Raw genomic sequence first — 20,627 nt, 5'->3', positions numbered from 1 at the left:
CAAAAATTTTCAGGATTGATTGCAAAGGTTCCATAGCCCAGACCGCCTTTTATGGTGTCCTCTGTGCTTCCAGGTGCACATGTCAGTCACCTGGGGAAAACCACAGATGTTCCAAATCAACAAGTCACTGTTAATTATGACTCATCAGGAGGAAAACTGTTGACTATCGTCTGATGTGACAGTTTCTTAATGGTCAAATTTAATCACCCTTTTTCAGTTGGGCCTCATTTTCTGTGTGTGTCGGGCATCTTGTTGTGAAATGTCAAAATACTGAGGAAATGTAGAAACAGGGCAAAGAAATACAGAAATTGAATGTCAGAGCCAGTTCCCTTAATCTTTCTATCATTTCTAGAGAGGGATATTGCCTTGCAATTTGGGAATTATTTCTTATAACAACATTAACCTATGTTTATGCCATGTTTATGCATTAGCTTTCCTATATAGACATTTCTCAAGGCCAAGCAGCTTCTACCTTGTAAGGTCTGTAGGACCAGCCGCTTTTGACCAGCAGAACCAGTGATGAAAGCTTCAAGGGTGAAGGACCTAGAGAACTTCCATAACTAGTTTCCCCTACACCCAACACATACACTCAGACTGGCCTTTACAAAGGAATCAAAATTCAAGGTATAGAAGAGGAAGGGGGTTTGAACTGCATGGATCAAAACCTGCCGTTAAATCAGAGCCTACTGCAGGTTCCCATCTGAGAACACCCACCTCATACTTGGGCTTCTCGAGCCCCAACTGTCCTCTGTGCTGATGCTGTTCTCTTACCCGGCCCTTTCATGATGCATTTGCAGTGGGCTTGAATTCTCATAATCTCTCCTCTCGAATTTGCTACTTCTGTCTTTCCTTTCTTAGTCAGTGGCGTCATTATCCAGTTGCCCAAGATAGAAAGCCCCATACCTCCTTGTCTCTCTACTTCCTTTTGATTCTACTGCTGATAATTCCCTTGCAGCCGTCTATGCATCTCATCTCTGTTGGTGCTGCCCTAGAACAGAATTCATGACCTTTAATGGAGTGTTCCCAAATAGTCTCCCCGTTCCCAGCCTCTTCTCCCTTCAATTAAACCTCTACACTGCCATCAGAATACATGTGTATTTCTGTGTCTCAGGTCTCATATGATCATGCCTTTGTCTTGTCCAAAACCACTGATGAATCCCTGTCGTCCATAGGACAGAGACCAAACTCCTTGGCAGGTTATTCAGAGGTTTTAATAACCTGGTTCTTGCTCATTTTCCAGGTTCACCTCAGGTCCCTTCTTAAGCCTTCTTCACCTTATAATCCAACCAAAACACACCATGCTTTTAGGAGGCTGCCTCCTTTTCCTACAAAGTTTTCCACTTATCTGCTGACGTTGGACTTAATGGCACCTCCTTTTTTAGCTTCTCTGGACCTTCAAGCCTGTTTCATTACCTTATAGGAGAATTATTTGTTCCTGTACTTATGTCCCCTCAGCACTTTATATGTTCCTCCATTACAATAGCTGACACATTGCTATGGTTTACATAACTGTCTGTTTCATGGTATTACCAGTTGCTTAAGGCAAGGCCTATTTCTTAGCCTCCAGCACTTCCTTAGCAGATTCCTCCATTCATTTCTTTATTAAGCATCTACTGTGCAGTGGTGAGTTAAGACAGTGATGGATAAGTCAGACGTGGTCCCTGCCATCTGATCTACAACTTATATTTTAGTGGTAGAAGTGAAATGGCATCCAGAAGATGATGGTGTCTTGATGGAGATGAGATATTCAGGAAGTGAAATCGATAGCAATTCCTTATTGATTCAGTGCAGGAGATGAGGAAGAGTAAAGAGCCAAGGATGACCTTTGGGTGACTGGCTGAAGAACTGTGTGGATCTTAGGTTCCATTAATAGAAATTAGAGAATAAAAACTAAAAACAGTGTCAACTTTTTGTTCTCCGTGATTCTTCGAACTAGGGGACTGAGTTTACTTGTGGGATATAGGCAAACTTTACTGTGTTTAGAACTAACATACATGTTCAGGAAAATGTCTAAATGAATTTTTACAATTTTAGTAGAAACATGAAGCATGCATATATATGAACACTTGGCAAGACTACATCATGTTTTTCTGAAAAGCTGGAATTAGAACAATCACTAATAAGATTAACTATTAAATACGTTAAATAATAGTCCTTTAAATACAACTACATACACACAAGGAGAACTTTATAAACCTATATCATGTTAGGTAAGTAGCATTATAAAATAGTATTATTCATAGTAGGATTTTTTTTTTAGGCAATGTAGTAGACATTTATTGCATAGTTCATATTACTTCCACAATTTAAGTATTTAATGCTGTTGGTATCAGATTTAATTACCAAATTCTGGACTAAATTATTCAGATTTGTATATCAACAATGAGGATTTACTGACATGATAAGTTTTAGGAATTTTTTTTTCTTTTGGGGAAATAGTAAATAAAATCAGAAAATATTTACTTACAATGTAGTTGACTGTGTCTGATGATATAAAAAGTAGATTGTTAGGACCCAGTAAAATCTGCTTTTGCAGCCATAAAAGCCAAACAGAAGAGAACTTGACATTTATATATATATACAAAAGTGTTACCGAAATCATAGTTTGAGTTTTCTAAAAAAAGACCTTTGAAGCTAAAGTCTAAATATAAACTCAGAGATTTATCATCAGATGGAACTGTTACAATAGCAGTAGTATTTCATTGAAGGTGTTAGTAGTAGAAATATAGCAATTTAAAATCAGGAAGTAATATATTATCAGTAGATTATATGCCTAAATTTATGACTCCGTACACTAACATTATGCTAATTTATTTTAAGATTTTAGAACATTGACGTCTTATGATATTTATAAAACAGCCTATAATCTCAAATTTAATTTAAAACTTTACACTGTAATTGTATCTGTTGATTATTTTAGACTTAGACTTAGATTTTCTGTATTATGAAGGTCTGATTTCCATCAAATCTAGCTTAATTAGTTCATGTCATGCTGTTGCTATATGACTTTCTTTACAGAACCTAAAGATTTTAAGGTCAAAGTCAAATTGATTTAACTATGAATCTGTCATTTTGGTATGACTAGTATTTGATATGACTAATAGAGTAATTCTATACCATCTTTGGGCAGCAATGTAGTGATATAGGAACGGGACATGTGGTGCCTAAAACTTGACTTTGGCAAAAATGCTTAACTTCTATATACCTTAGTTTTATTTGTAAAATAGGCATTGTAATACTTCTTGCTTGTAGATTTGTTATAAGAATTAAGTTGTATGATATATAATAACTAATTAATCAAAATAATTAAATTGTAATGTGGTCTATATATAGAGAGAGAGATGGAGATAGAAATACCAGTGCCCGATACATAGGAAGTATCACTGGTTTGTTTTTGGTGTGTACTTGAAAGTAAAAATAAAAGCACATGCTTAAAATACATTAGAAATAGTGGTATTCTGTAAATTTTATGGATATATCCCCAATTTTTCCAAATTAAAAAGTTTTGTTATTCATTTTCTTCATTCACATTTATTTGTCACATTTTAGGCACAGGGAACAAAGTTAGTGTCCTCATGGAGTTTATGTTCTAGTAGGCAGTCAGGTGTCCGAGCTGAAGCCCAGGACTGGTCAGCTCTTGAGATGTAGATTTGAGCATCATTCCTCAAAGGGTGAGGAATTGAAATTATATCTTGTTCATATGTGTTCCTCACAACATTTAGTCTAGTATTTTATAAGCATTTGACATTCAGTGGAGATCCGTGGAATGAATAGAATTTACTCTTTCTCTGAATGGTGTCACACTGGCCTTCATCTCTGTCTACCTCTAATTAAAACCTTCCTGGACCTTCCCTCTTTTCCTTCCAATATTAGTTTTTTCTTGTTGAGTAACAAATTACCACAACCTTAGCAATGGAAAACAACATTCACTTACTATCGCCAAACTTCTGTGGGTCGGGAGTGCATGCGTCTTCTGCTCAAGGTCTCAAATATCAGCACTCAAGGTGTCAGCTGGGCTGCATTCTCATCCAGATACTGAACTAGGGAAGAATCCACCTTTAGACTCGTTCAGGTTGTTAGCAGGATTCATTTCCCTGCTGCTGGAAGACCGAGGGCCCCAGTGTCTCGCTGGTTCTTGGCAGGAGGCCTCCCTCCACTCCTGAAAGCAGCTGCACAATTCCCAGCCACCTGGCCCTCTCCATGGACAGTTTACAACAGGACCATTTGCTTCTTCAAAGCTGGCAGGAGAATCTCTCACTCAACTCAGCTAAGATGGAGTCCTACATAAAGGGACATAGTCACAGGTGTGGGGTCCCTTCACCTTTGCCATATTCTGTTGATTAGAAGTACGTGACAGTTCTGCCTGCAGTCTGCCTACACAAAGGTGGGACTCCAATAGGTGGAATCTTTGAAGGTTACCCTAGAAAGTGTTTGCCCCTCTCTGTGCATCCGAGGGAAGTCCCTGTAACGCCTCATCCAGACAGCTCTATCTTACCGCATTACTGTATAGCGCTCTGCTATACGTACCCGGTCTGTCTCCTCCTTTATATACTTCATTGTGGACATGGTGGCCCATTCGTCTCTCTGCATCCCTTTGCATTTAGCATAAAACTTCACATTAGTTGGTCTCAGTGAACTTTTTTTCAAACAGGTTTATTGAGGTATAACTAACTCACAGTGAACTTTCAATAAGTGAATGAAGGTGAACATAGGGCTAACATATCGCAAATTTTAAAGCAAATTGCTCATAATTTTTAAAGGAATAGTCTAATTGATTAATAATATACTTGGAGTTGTACTGCCTTTTCCTTCATGACAATAATTGGTGAAATGAATTAGAAGGTAAAAATAATGATTACTTCTACAGCTGTGTAATACAAACTTTTTTCATGATAAACTTTCATGACATGCTGTGTTATCTAATTAGATTTTTTATTTTTCTTCTAGATGAACAAGAGATAGTACAAAAACGCACTTTCACAAAATGGATCAACTCTCATCTGGCCAAGGTAAAGGAAACTACGCAGAGTTCTGTGTTTACTTAGTTGGAGCCAATAAATCATGAAATGTGCAGTATAAAGGAATGCTGCTGTCACTGTTGTCACTATTACTAATCAGGGATATTGACTCCTATCAGTTTAAATGTCACCTACGTGTAACATTTGCTCACATGTAGCACTAAGACAAGAAAGTCACTTCTCTTGTTCTAGCTATCTGTTTTCTTCCCATTCTCTTGTTCTAGCTATCTGTTTTCTTGCCTCTGAGAAGAAAACAGATAGCTAGAACAAGAGAAGTGACTTTATGTCTGTTCCATGAATTGTGATGAATTACGAGTATTTCATTCAAAACTATTTCTTCTGTACTGATAATGTGTGTAGCGTATGAAAAGGAGTATCAGTGCTGGATTTTCATTTGTGTGGTTGTTTCGATTTGGAACAGAAAGAAGCAAGGAGTGGTCTGCCCTGAGCCAAGGATTTTTATCTGAGGAGATCATGTCTCCTCTCACAGTGCTTTTGATGGAAAAGTAACTGTGGTGGCAGGACATTAAAAAGACTAATTATTCTGAGATTATCCATATTGACATGAGGTTGTATCAGGTGACTGTATCTGTACATTGCAATGACTTTGAACATAAGTACTAATATAAAACAAATTCCAATATAGCTACATTACAATAAAACTATCTCTTGTAATGCTGATGAAAAACTATGCAAAGCCCCAAATTTTGCGTTTGTAAACCTTCATGCAGACGATGGGACAGTTGTCTGAGTTCAGGTAGAGGACCCTTTGTCTGAGAGTGTGCCCATAGTACACAAGGCCAAACCCTACGGGCAGTTTGGATCGGGGACTTCTCCAACACCTCTCTTATAGTTCAGAAGCAAGTGCAGCTTGGCAATGTATTTTCCATTGTGCAAATTAACTGCTTACCTACTATGTGTCTCTGCTAGGCTTTGGCGACAAGAAAAAAATTCGTAGGACACTCTCCCAGGCCTTGAGAAGCTCACAATCCAACACACACAGAAGGGTAGAACTATGTGTTTCTATACATGACAAGCTGGCATTCTCTGTCCTATAATCTTTTTCCAAAAGCGCTTGAGGAGAAGGGAATTCATTGGCTCAGTGGCTGCACCAAGATCGTGCCTTGTCCCTTGGCCAGTGCTCCAAGACTGTTAGCAGTTTCCTTTGTAGGCCTCCTCCAGGGCCAGCCCCCTACCTTCCCTGGTTTTCTTGCCTTCAGTGTTTCAGAATCTGAAATCTCAGCACCTCTCCAGAACCTGTAGCAAGGTGAAGTTCACGATGTCTTAAATTGCTTTGTACTGTTTCATATTTCACCTTCCCAACACCATTGTAAAGTCCTTAAGGCGTATTCTACTTGGTGGAATTTCTTTACAGATGCTAATTGCTCTAACACAGTGCTGAGTACCATGCAGATGTGTTTAATAAAACGACAACAGCAGAGTCTTTATCTTTTCTTATTTTGTTAGAATAACAAGACATCTCTGGGGGAAAAAAGTAAGGATGCATTTCTGGCACTGTGCTAAGTGCTTAACGCAGGTTATTTTATAGCATGCATCTTCATAAATTAATGCCACTGAGATTTTGATCCAGATATGAATATAAAGTCCATGTGTTTGCCTTACTCTACACATGTTTGCATCAATAGTATCATTTTGAAAGATTCAGAGAATTATTACCTCTACCACAGCTCCATTATACTGTAATCTTAATGTGATAGAAGTTTTTTTGTTCTATTTTTTCTTCTCTGTACTTGTGATTTTTCAAATTTTATCTATTTACTTTTTTATTTCTTGGGTCATCTTGAAAACTGAAAACTGAAGCAGACCTATGATACCTACACTTCTTATCCTGAACTTATTTATCCTGATATTATAGTATCTTGCCAATGATAGCGCAAACCCACAAATTCATGGGAGATCATTTTCCTTTTCTGACTCTCTTATATTTGGAAAAGATTCTGAAAATCAAATCTGACCCCATTACCCTCCTTTGGCAGGTGAGAGTTTAGGATAGCTATCGATGAATGTTTATGTCTGCCTCTGTCCCAGCGATGGGTCACGTGATCCCTGCCCGTCCCTCTCTCTTCCCCATCCTTTGCCCACCTCCATCCCGGTCTGAGTTTCTATTCCCAGCCCTATTTCTTTCTCATTCTCCCATCCCTGTACTGTCTCTATGTCTCCCATGCTCCCTCCTCCTGCATCACACCCCCTCCCAACTTTTCTGTTTCTGTCTCAATCTCCCCATCCCGTCTTAATCCTCATTTCCATCTCTATTTCTATCTGTACCCTATCCCTGTAAAGCACATGCAACCTGCACATCCTAGGCTTCACAGTCTTATTGAGGTCATGGTTACATATACACCCAAATTAAAATGGAAGCACACCCTTCCCTCTCCACTGCAGTGTGCTCATTTACTTCTGAGAATGTAATACCTCACTTGCCACAGAAACAAGGTCAATTCCATGTCTTTGATCCAACCTCTAGACCATGACATTGTGTCACTTTTCCTGCTGTCTCTGTGAGAAAGCTTGCTCCCAAAGTCATTCTATGATGCTAGAGTGTGATTGCTCCCATCACTCTGGCACCCTGTGTACATGACAACAAGCCCATGTGTGCATATCTGTGCACAGGCATGCACACACACATGCACACACACACAGAGACACACACACACACACACACACACAGACACTCAGTCAGCTAGGCTCCACAGCAGCCTAGCTGTCATGCCCAGAGTCTCACGAAATCTCTATCATGAAAACAGCTTCTTAAACTTTTGGCCTTTGGCTCCTGATCACGTATCAGCAACATACAGCTATCTCCCCCGACAATAGAGCAGGCCCAAAGCCATGCTGAGAATAAAAATATTTCTCACGAAAGATAATCCACAAAGAAACAACTTGATCTGTTTCAGGGTATTTCCTTACCCTCCAGAGCTTCTTTTTGCTGATTAAATAAACCAAGGCCAATGATTTATCTTATAACTAAGAAGCAGTCTGCCCCAAGGTTGGAGCCATAATTGCTTTAGACTTTGAAAGGATCTGGTGTCCTATAATTTATTAGGTATAATTGAGGCTGTTTTTGTGTGTTGTTTGCGTGTTTGTTTACTTTGCCTAGTAAATAAATACTCAACCAGTTTAAACCCAGTATTAGTCAGCTTGGGCTGCTGGAACAAAATGGAGCACTTAAACAATAAACATTCATTTCTCACAGTTCTGGAGTCTGGAAGGCCAAGAACAAGATGCCAACTGATTCAATTCCTGTGAGAGTCCTTTTCCTGGCTGTGTCCTCACATGGGGGGTGGGGGGAGAGAGAGAGAGAGAGAGAGAGAGAGAGAGAGAGAGAGAGAGAGAGAGAGAGAGAGAGAAAATGAACTCTGGTCTCTTCCTTTTTATAAGGCCACTAACCCCATCATGGGGTCATTACCTCAGGCCTGGTCTACACCTAATTACTTCACAAAGGCCCCACTTCCAAATATCAGCACATTAGGTGTTAAGGCACAACATGTGGGGAAACACAAACATTCAGTACATGACAGGCCCCAAAGTCCTTCTGAAGTCTGGCTTGAAGCACATGAGAATTTCTCCCAAACCTATAAGCTAGGGACAGAAACTCAATCCTGGAGGGATGGCAGTAACATACTTCTCTCCTTTTTCACAGCAAATGTTTCCTGGTATGGTCATGAATCCCTGTTGTACATTACTTATGCTTCGGCATTGTTTCAGATAATCTCACAACCAAGCTATTGAAAAGAGTTAAAATACATTTTGTTCCTTGTGGGTTTTTTTCCTACTATTTTCTGTTGTCATCTACCAATAAAGGTCAGAAAATGACCCATGTCTAAAATCTTTTTTTATTCTGGTACTCAAAATATTATTCTTAATTCACCTATAACTTACACTATGTAATGTGACAAGTTATTCTATCTCTAGAATAAGAATGGAGAAAAGTGTTAAATTGACAGAAAAAGACGTTTTCAAGGTTTTTTCTAGAATGCAAGTTGTAAATGTTTTGCTGGCTGTCTATTGTTTGAGAGCTTTTGTACAGCAGTCATGGGAATTTTTGTGGATTTAAACTAGAATGATAAACCGTTTCATCCTAAATTCTATGATAATGTCTTGCTACTTCAATGCCTCCTTTAAAGTTTTTAAGCAAATTAAAAACACTTGTGTTTGAAGGACAATTTAAAAGATTCCTCATTTAGAAAGTTTATATCTGTTTTCTCAAAAATCTTCTTTGGAAATTGACCATTTCCAAAAATAGCCTTAATAATAGGTTGTGGCAGTTTTACGAACTAGGATGTTGAATTGAGAAGCAGAAAAATAATCCTTCTGCTTGAGATCGTTCAATCTTGCCTGCATTGGGAGATGTTCAAAACATGCTTCAGAGAGGTGAATTTGGGGAGGGTTTTTAATGGGAAATTTTCATTTACATTTTTTTTGGTCTCTTTGTTCAGTTGAAAATTAACAAACGGTTTACTTATAATTAAGTAAAACAATAAACTCTTTTACTGATGACATTTCATTCTATTGCAACAATTCTTTATAGATATTATGACAGCCCTATGAAGAGATATGGTACAAATAAGAGAGCGATCTGTTTTCAAAAAATATGTTTTTCGGAAGACAAAAATCTTATTAAAAGTAGTGTAAAGAACCCTAGAATTTCTGTGGTTTTTTGTGTGTCTGTATGTGTGTGTGTGTGTCACTTTTAGTACACAGTTGTAGATTATTCAAATTTGTGGATATAATTATCAGTTCATTTTTTTTTTGGTATTTGCTTTGTTTTCAAATTGAAATTTTTATTTTCTGCAGTTATATGATACATTGCAAATCACAAATTGTCAATATAAATTGTTATTTAACAATAACAAAAATTAGTGGGTTGTATTTATTTCATACACCTGATAACTCAGTAATGAGGCTTCATATTTAGATATGAACCCTATAATTTCCTTCCTTTTCAAGAAGAAACCTGCATCTTTCTATTGTTTTTTCTGTCAGTGAATGAAGGTGGAGTATTTAGTTTTTGATTTGCTCGACGTTGATTTTTAGTAATGGTTTTCCAAAGTTAGGTCCTCATTCAGTTCTAGCGTGTCATCACTCATTGCTAAAAATATTTCTACATCTCAGGGATGCTGTTTATTGAACTCTTACCATGTGCCAATTACTATCCTTAGCAATTTTATCTTGTATTTAATTCTCATAAAAATAGTGACATATAAGATGATTTCACCATTTTATAGATTATAAAGCTGAAGTTCAGAGTTAATTAATAATCTTAAGGTCATATAACAAGTAGGTGAAAAACCAGATTTCAATCCCAGGACTCCTAAGCGTGGGTACTAACCATTGTGTTACTCCCCCCTGCTTCATATATTTATTTAGCTATTCATGCAATAAATCCTTTCAAGCCCCTATCGTGTGCTAGGTGTTGTGAATACAGTGGTGAACACAGTCTGATCCAGCCCATAGCATCATGAAAATGACAGTCTAGCAGAAGAGACAATTACATTGAAGTGTTTGTGGTGAATCCCACGAGAAGGGAAGTACAGGATGTCAGGGGACACATGGCAAACACAACCAACCACATAGCTCATTGGAAGGAGGGTGTCAGAAGATGCTTTCACAGGAAAGAACATTCAAGCTGGTGCCTGAGAAATGTCTTGGAATTGAGTCGGTGAAGGAACAGATGTGTTCAAATTTGAGAGGTGAGAAAGAACCTGGTACAATAAAGGAAATGGAAGTTCAGAATGCCTGAAAATGTGGGTTCAGAGAGAGGATTGGCAACAGAGAAAAGTGAGAATTGGTTAAAGGTCAATCATTAAGAGAATTTGGAAGTTGTGTTATGGGCAGCGACATACATTAAAGAAAGAATTTTAGGCAGAAAAATGAAACGATCGCTCTGGCACTAAACCTCTCAATCTTTTTCTCCCTCTCCCTTTTTCTCTCTTTCTCCTTCTTCTTCTCCCTCTCCCTTTCTTTCTCCATCTCTGTCTTTCTCACTTACATTAGAACAGAACGGAGTAAGACTGGAGGTAGAGTGAGCTTACAATAAGCCAGATGAGAGGTGAAGGCAGTTTGGACTAAAGTAGTGGTGGGGAATGTAGAAAAGTAGATAGACTGGAAGAGATGCAGGGGTGGACTAGGTAGTTATTGGAATCTTGGAGGAGAATGCGTCAAGAATGACTTCTAGATTTCTGACTTGAGTAAATGATTAAGATCATTACAGAGACAGAGCATACAACAGGCTAGGGAAAAGCTAATAAGTTCAGTTTTAGAGAAATTATTTGATAGAAACCCATTTGATTTGGCAGTGAAGAAGTTATTGGCCACCAATGGGAGTGGCTATGCCATAGAAGACACCAGACTCCCACAAACGGATGGGTACCTGAGAGATAAAGATGTTAGGACACTGAATGTATATTCCATGTTCATGAGAGAGAGTATAGCTAAAGCAGAACAGGATCTGGTAAGAGGGAATGTTTGAAGGGAATGATCAAGAACTAGTAGCAAGGGAGAGGCTGAAAAAGAAGGAAAAGAAGGTTATTTTGAAGACACAAAACTCCCAAGGAGACAGGGCGGGGGAGAAATCAAGAGTGCGTGTGGGGGATCTAGGTTGTACCAGCCGGGAGACCAGATTGGGAATAGAAAAGATGGGTATGGATGTGCCTAAATTTGGGATGAAGGAAAGAGGAAGAAAAAGGAGGGGTGGACTTGAATTTGAAGGGATGCCTACCTGATGGCTACATGTTTTTTAGGTCTAACAGAATAGTCTGTCTTTTTGAGGTAGAATAATCTAACTCATGTTAGAATTCTGACTCATGTTAGAATAAACATTCTACAAAATGACAGTTAAAAGGATGTTAGTTCTTTAACATTTTAAAATGTATTTATCGTAGCAAATTCCTAAATTTTATGGAAGATCTAGGTTATTGTAATTGTATAATGCCACCTTGGCCCCCAAAGGGAACAATTTAAAGATGTGCTGCCCCAAAAAAATCCATAAGAAGTTTGCTTTTTAATCAGAAAAAAATAGTTTAAGTAATCTTGACAGTAACATTAATTTTACTCTGTGATCACATACTTGTAGTTTCACATTTTCTCTCACTTTGTTAAATAGAATAGAATGATTTATTTGTATTTAAACACCCTTGATTCAATCTATATAATATGTGGCTGTGAAATAAATATATAGTTTGGCAATAAGTCCCTTGGGGGAAAAACTGGATCTTAAATAGCCATTGTTTAGTGTTTCTATAAGTGGAGCTTCTCTTTGTTTTCACGCAACAGACGGTCCTTTCTCCATCAGCCAGCCTGAGATCTCTGGGGCTATTAAGGATGGACACTGCACATTTTCAGTACTGTAATTTTTGGGTGACCTCAGGCATGATATGAGCATTTCCTCACTTTTTAGAAGAACTTAAAAAAAATTATAAAACATTAGTTATGTTCTGTATGAGTTTGCTAAAGGCTGCCGTAACAAAGTACCACATACCAAGCGGCTTAAAATGAGAAATGTATTATTTCTCAGTGCCCGAGACTCAAAACGCTGGATAGAATCCTTCCTTGCCTCTTCCTAGCTTCTGGTTGTGGCTTGCATTACTTGACATTCCTGGGTTTGCATTAGTCCAGTCCCTGCCTCTGGGCCTATCTGTGTCTTTGTCCAAATTTCTCCTTTATATAAGGACACTAGACTTGTTGGATTTGGCCCCATCCTGATGACCTCATTTTAACTGATAACCTCTCTAAAGATTCTATTTCCAAATGAGGTCACATTCTAAGGTCCTGGGGCGGTTAAAACTTTCACATATCTTGGAGTGGGAGGGACAATTCAACCCATAATATAAGAGCACATTTTGTTTCAAAACCAAGTTAGATTCATACACTTCTTTAAAAGGAACATTTCTGATTTTCCATGTTTTTTTAATATTCCATTCTAATAATGACTTTGATTGACATCTTCATAGACATGAAATATCACTTTAGGGGCTGCTTTGTTATTCTTCAGTTGTCTTTCCACCAACAGTGCTAAAAGATAACATGGAAACACTTTCAGAATCGAATTTTACTCCCATCTGTTTCCTGTATATAGTTTGGTGGGACTATTCATGAACTAAGATGATGAGAAACAGCATCAAAGGGGAAAAGGTAAATGTAAGGATTCACCCCAGAAATCATTGTTCAGTTGTTTTTCTAAAGCTACTTTAGTTTGACAGTCCTAAGGAGACTGATAAATTAGTTATTTCCAAATATGTAACTGAAAGATTACAAAAGACAGTCATCATTTCAAAATGAATAGTATTATATCTATATTAATTTATCAGTAGAACGTATTAATTTATTGATAACGTAGATATAGATCTACAAAGTGTATGGAGACTTTTAAACATTTTGATAATGTTTGTCAAATTCCCTTATTTTAGAAACATATGTATTTGTACATTCATCCAATAAATATTTTAACCTGGTGTTTATATGCTTGGCAGTATTCTAGGTACTGAGAATGTAGCAGTGAACAAAACAGAAAAAATAATCTCTGCATTATGGCACTTATATCCTAATGGGGAAGATGAACAATAGAGGGGGCAAATAAGCAGTTCTGTTGAGAGTAAACTGAAGAAGGTCCAGCACAGGAAGGAGTTAAGTTCAAAGGTTGTTGAAGTCCGCCAGGCAAGAGACTTATGTCTTGAACCAAGATAGAGCAGTGGAGGTGGTAAGTGGGATTCTGAATGAGTTTTGAAAATGAAGCCAAAAAGATTTGTTGATGGATCAGCTATGAGGTATGAGCAAAAGAGAGAGGTAAAAAATTCCCCAACTTTGTACTGAATAAAACAGCTAACTTGAGGACTCTGTCTCTTTTATACCTGCTACAGAGTGAAAAGAATTTTATTACACATGAAAGTTGTTAAGAGCAGAGTTTTCCAAGCAGATTTAAAGTTGTGCTGGAGGGCAGTTATTGCCTTTGGGATGTTTATTCGGAATTGGATTAAGTAATTAAGGAAGTGGAAATGATTATGCCATCTGTCATAGGAAACAAAAGAGTGGGAACTGTCTTCTCACTTTTGCCAAGTAGAGGTGGAAAATAGTCACAATAGTGCCTTTATAAAGGGACAGAAAGAAAAAAACAGATTACACATAAAAGTTTTAATTTACTTCTTTTTTCTGGAGATATTGGGAAAATCGAATTCGATTTTCTGAATAAAATGAAAAAAATCTTACAGACTTTGAATTAAATGTATTTGGCCACTGTCAGTGGTTATAATCATGATTTGACCGATCTGGTTCAAGGCTACTTTGGCGTTTTTAGACATTTTAGTGCCGTGGGCTCTTTGCCAGCCTTTGGGGAGGTAACTTGCTCTGCATCTGCTGGTCAACCCCTCTTCCCTTCCCACTCTTCTCTCTGTTCCTGTTGTTTATCTTGTTGCTCCCACCCGTCAGATATCCATCAGAGCCTGCAAATATTCCAGACCGGTCCTGGGGTGGGATTTTCCCCATGCACTGTCTCTCAGCCTGTGTAATAATTCCCAACTGAAACTTATATAAAGCAGAGGTAGTGGTGTGTCTGGCTATAGAAGGGATGACCATTGTATGTACAGAAGTTTCCAGGTGCCCAGAATATACCGTGAGAATCAGTCCTTGCCTTGGGAACACTTTACACACTATTTGGGAGTTATCTCAGGCTATTTTCTGGAGTAAAGACTTATCTGTGCCATGTGCTATCCCTTTAGACCTCTTCTAGTTCAGTTTTACTGGTATCACTAGATATCCAATAACCACAAATTTTAAACCCTAAGATATATAGTTGATATTTTAAAGTAAACTGCTATAGCTGGTGTGTGTGTTTGTGTGTGTGTGTGTGTGTGTGTGTGTGTGTGTCGTACTATGTTTTGAGAGCTTTTTCCCCAGGAGGAAAAAGCATTTAGGAAGACTGCCCAATTGTTCTGAGACTAAAAGAATTGATGGTAAATGAGAACCTGGGTTGGTCCTGGCACTGGATAGGTGATTTTTATCCTTTCCTTTGGTGAAGACCAAATCATTCATACTGTAAATCTCCTTGATAGCTATGTTTGTTACTAAGGGACTCTAAGATTCTAGCAGACGTGCAGATATCTACTTATAAAGTGACGCTGTGCCAGTAATGTTTCAAAGTAGGTCTGTACTCTTTCATATTACTGATTTTAATCTGACACCCAAGCTTCTTTCACTTTGATTGATGTGCATATGATTCCCCTATAAATGAAAAGTTAAAAATGATAAAACTATTTTTAGTCCATTAACATTTTTATAATTTTGAAGCTATAGGTATATATTTGGGCATGCAAAATGGCTCTAGTCCTTTTATCTATTTACTTATTTAATTTTAAAATTTTGGGTGTATGTGCTGGTTTATCAATAACCCTAAGCTAAGCTATTGAACCCTATTCATTTACCAATATCAGTTGGTCAGAAAGTTATTAAACATTTTCTCACATGAAATGCAATCAGGTTCCCATGAAAATGTACATTCATCAATAAGGAATGAATTCATCCCTGGTCACGTACACGAATCTTATCAGGGGGTGGGAGTGGAAAGGCACTGAAATGTAAACTGTTACACTCAGAACAGTGTTTACAAAATAATCACAAAATAAACGCACATATCAATTGTGCTTTATTTTCTTGCAAGTGACAGAACTTGATTGCAGATGACTTAACCCAGAAGTGAAATCTATGAACAAATACTGGGTGCCTCGGGGTATGGAAGGCAATGCTGACTGGGCAGGAAAAGGTTAATTCTGTGTAGGCCTGGGTTGCTGGAACCCTGTACATTCCAAATAAAGACTTGTCTTTGGGAGTGGCGCTTGACTGGCTCCTAGGAGATAACCTCTGGGCACCTGGAATGTTCCCTATGGTAGGAGTGTGCTGTCTGCCTGAGGCCTTCGGCCGAGCTGTGCCACTTCCATAAGATCAGTTGATCTTGACAATGTGTTTTACAGTGAACACCTGCTTTTGCTGGTGGACTCAGGATGGGGAAGGGCTGGAGCCTGAGTACTGAGGTCAGCTCATAAGCGCTCCATGCCTGCATGCCTAACGACAGACTCCAGATGAAAACCCGGGCACCAAGGCTCGGGTGAGCCTCCCTGGTTGGCAACACTTGACACATACCATTACACATGGTGGCTGGGATAACTAAGCCTGTCGCTGTGCAATTCCACTGGGAGGGAACAGATCACCCACCTCCGGAAGCTCGCACGTGGTTTATCCTGGACTCGACTCCATGTTCGCTTTACCTTTGCTGATTGTAACCTCTGTCCTTTCACTGTAATAATGTAACAATGAGTATAGCAGCCTTTCTGAGTCCTGTTAGTCCTTCTAGTGAGTCACAGCTGAAGATGGTCTTGGGGAGCCCTGACGCACCGACTAACCCAGGCTTGAGAAAGAAAAAGGCAGAGGGGCTCTTGGGGCCTCAGCAGCAGGACCTGCTGACACATGTCCTTAGGTCATTGCCATGTGACCACTGGCTTCAGCCATCTTCTGCATCCAAGCAGAGAACATGATGGGTCCAGTTCAGGTTGCTCACATAGCGAAAGATAAGGGTGTAGCAAACTTGACTGCTGGGGGACATGGTGTGTGTCAGGCTGACTTGTGTCGATGTCAGTATATATTCATACGCATGACACTTCTAATATTTGTTAATATTTTTTTGTTTCTAGTAGAGTGGCAGGCATGTCAGCTGATTAGTTAATATTTTTATGTTGATATTAATAAAAATCACGTTTATAGTTTTGTGTATTCAGAAAAAAATAACAATCTTTCTACTACGCTTCCTGTCTCACAAGGTGGCTCAAAGTATAATAAACCTGGGCTCAAATCTAGTCACTTACGAGGGTTGTGACCTAGGCCAATGGTTTAACCTCTGTGGCATTCAGACTCCTTGCTTTTAAAGAGGGGGTGACAGTCCCATATGTGGTGGTAATGAATATTAAATGAAATAACATGTATAAGCCCTCAGCACAGTGCTTGGCACATTGAGATGTTCAAAAATATATTATTCATTCTTCCCTCCCTTCTTCTCCTTCTTTCCTTCCTTTTTTCATCCCTACTAAAACATCTACTCAATTAGAATGTATAAACATCTAAGCCATGGAAACATCTAGTAAATACTGGAATTTGCATATGTAGTTCTATTATAGTGACCATTTGTTCATATCTACTTTTTGCATCAACATTTTAAAATTCATATATAATTTTTAAGGGTGAGAGTTCTGAAATTTTAATTTCATGCCAAATAGTTATGTCTGATGTCTTTTTTTTTCCATCAAAATTATTCTCTTAATCTTTTTCCCCCTAAGTGATGTAATTGTTTCTAGGGAAATAAAATCAACATGTGGCTTAGTAACCATGGTCATCCCTCAATGAATAAAGTCATGAAAATACATGGGGGACAAGGGTTAAATATGAACGAGTGCTTGTAGACTAGGAAAGTGACACAAGTAACTCACACATACACAATGTTAGAGAGTGGATTATTTTCCCAAAATACAGGGAATAGTAAAAATTATATCAAAGATCCCTGTTCATTCTCATATTTCATAAAGTTCAAGGACAAACGTTAGATCACTTGTAAGTCTTAAGAGAAAGGGAATGAATTTCATTACATGTCATTAAAGACACTGCATAGCAAAAATAAGAGGACAGGAGAATGAAGAGAGAAAAGTGCTCTGTGATTCGGTTCCACTCATGAGTTAACTATTAAGAATATAGCCAGGCACAGCGGCATGTGCATTTTCCCTGAGTTTCCAAAGACTTTTAGAGGCCAGGCAGTCCGCTTAGAGTCAGAACTTAGGGTTTAAACATAGTTTGAGGAGAGCTTCTAGAAGGGGATAGCTGCAGAAGTGAAGTACCTCTTTCTCTCTTTCTTCTCTCCCATCTTCAACCCTCTCCTCTCACCCAGTTAGGAGTTTCCATTCTTCAAACCACCTCAGACTTGGCATGAATATCTGTAGAATATCTAAATGTGATTGACGGGGCCAAGGAGAACGTAATTTTTCCAAATACTGTACAAAAAAGAACTTATTATAATTTTATGTTAATTAAAAAAAAAGATAACTGTGGCCTTGGAAAGTGCCTTATAGATTTCTATCTAGTGCTTGAAACTGCAAAATTGGTGAGCAACAAAACCACATTATTTTTATTTTCCATTAAGTCAGGTTCCAATAAATTAGCCTCCTTTCTAACTCTTCATTTTGGTCTCCAGGACCATGACCTGAATCCTACCAAAGTAATCAGATTGGTGCCATAAGTGTTCATATATGTGACAAGAGAGACATTTTAGCTTCAAGGTTTTCTATTAAAATGTTGCTCCAAAAAATAAGTGTTATGCAGTCACAATAGTAAAGGTCTTCTCTAGCTGGTCATTTACTATATGTAAATGATACTTTGTGCAAAATGGGGTAGAAAAATGTGTCCAGTCATTACTAGGACTTTTTTATTGGTGTAATTTTTGATAAATGGAGGTTTGATTGTTCTTTTTTTTTTTTTTTTTTTTTTGGTTTCACACAATGTTTACATTGTGGGCAATTGGATAGAGCTTGTAGAAATATAAATGTCATTGTCTAGTATGCATTTTTGTAAGCTCGTTGCAGTAAGATTGTCCAGAGGTTTATTTTCTTCCTCTTTTACTGGTTTTGGTATTAAAATAAGAATGATTACATAATGCTACAACCTATCATTCAGTGTGTTGAAAATATACCTGTATATTACAAATATAAGTGGACATATGCATTTTTATTTTAAAGAGAAATATTTTCTCCCAGTTTCTCTTGTGTATGTCAATAGCCATCAGACTGTATCTCTTTGCTTTGTATAGAAAGACACTCATGGAAAAATTTTCAGAAGCAACTCGTATTTCCTATAAAGAGAGAAATTTTTGCATCATGATCTTATTTACATATATCTTCCTAAGATTCCAAATGGTATTTGTAAATATCCTTGTTGAATGTTTTTCAGTCACTATCTACATACTTACTGACAACTAGTGCTAAGTCCTGTGCCTGGTATTAAGTATATAAAGATGTATCTGACTTCTTCCTTGTGCGCAAGAAGCCCCATGGTCTGAGTTCCTGAGGAAACAGATTTGTAACTAACCATAATGGAATGTGATCCTTGTGATCTCAACAGTGTACTTAAGATGGAAGAAGTAAATAATACTAGTTGGATAACTGAAAAAGATTACATATGAGCTGAGTGATGACAACTGACCAGAAATTTGCTACGGGGAAAAAGAGGAAAATGAAGCTGTTCTAGATGTCTGTGTTCACATCAAAACCATCTATTCTTCTCCATGCACAGACTAAGAAACTCATTCATTCCTCCAACAAGTATTTAAAGAGTTCCTACTGGGAACAAGACTTTAAGAAACAAGATACTTCTATGTGTGTGTTGTGTTGCAGCCTGTGATTGTTTAGAACCTGGAGACCATATTTCTTTGCCCCTAGTATGTACCACATTTAAAGTTCCATTAAGATGGGCATAGGGCCTACAGAGATTTGTTTTTTGAGAAAATTATATTCATTCATTCAGTCAGTCGTCAGTCAGTCAGCCAACAGCAGACATTGAGAGCCTGCCGTGCACTCAACAATGTTTAGGGGAGAACACTTATGTGGAAGGAAGGATTCAAGGGTTGAGTGCTTCCAGACAAAATTTTCTAAAGAACAGAGGAGTCAGGATTGAGTGTGGTGAATGGCCACAGTTAGGAAGAAAGGAGAACGAGAAGGAAAAGAGGTCTGCAAACCAGGCAGGCTGAGCAAAGAGGTTTGGGGAGGAACAGATCACCGAGATTGTGGCACCACCAAGGTCCAGTGCAGAGAGGCCAGTGGGCTCCTGCTCCAGTGAAGGCCACTCCCAGGATCATGGTACCGGTGCAGCTGGAGGGAGCCGGAAGCAGGTGGAACATCAGAAGAGACACAGGAGGAGGAACAGGACAGGCAGAAGTGGGGTCAAGAGAAAATGTTTCTCAAAGTGGCAGAGAGCTGTGTATGTTTAAGGGCAAAATGGACATGTGGACGCAATTTATCATTTTTTTGGTGCCCAATGTTTTGGAATATTTATTATTTTGTAAAAATTCTCTGTCTTATTTAATTTTCTTTATGTATTTTCAGGTTAATAAAATATCTGAAGAACTTTTTGTATTTGTACACTGAACATATCCCATATTTATGAACTTTTTTCTCATTGTTCCACTGTATTTAAATTATAAGATACAAATGGACATTTGCAATAATAGACCATATTTCTCATGATTACATAAAGCACACACAATAATTTTGATTTTTATTGCACCGAATAGTTTTCATTGTAAAGGCTCATTTTATTCTGAATAATTTTATTTATATGCTTAGAATAAAAAGGCACTATTACATTTTTGCTTTCTAAATAATAAGCAGTGTCAATAGTAGAATTTAAAAGTGATTACAAATGAAAACTTATTTTTGAACATGTATTTCACAGCATGAGAACAAAATGTATTCAGTTGTTCATTTTATAAAGAGAGAAAAATGCACTTAAAATTAGAACTGTACCATTTCAGAGACTATAATTCATGCAGTCCTAAGAGAAATATAAATG

The 20,627-nt window shown here is 37.9% G+C and overlaps 1 protein-coding gene across 1 annotated transcript in view; it reads left to right on the top strand.

Annotated features, from left to right (window-relative positions):
* SYNE1 (spectrin repeat containing nuclear envelope protein 1) overlaps positions 1–20,627 on the top strand; it is a 417,051-nt gene that overhangs the window by 69,201 nt on the left and 327,223 nt on the right. Inside the window, exon 3 of the mRNA XM_033094253.1 lies at positions 4,948–5,009. Within this exon, the coding sequence (XP_032950144.1) occupies positions 4,948–5,009 (62 nt within the window). The remainder of the gene's footprint in view (positions 1–4,947; positions 5,010–20,627) is intronic.

The sequence above is a fragment of the Rhinolophus ferrumequinum genome, chromosome 3, assembly GCF_004115265.2.
Source record: "Rhinolophus ferrumequinum isolate MPI-CBG mRhiFer1 chromosome 3, mRhiFer1_v1.p, whole genome shotgun sequence".
Classification (NCBI taxonomy): Eukaryota; Metazoa; Chordata; class Mammalia; order Chiroptera; family Rhinolophidae; genus Rhinolophus; species Rhinolophus ferrumequinum.
The sequence above is the reverse complement of the archived record's forward strand: the minus strand, read 5'-3'. Positions and strand labels throughout refer to the sequence as shown.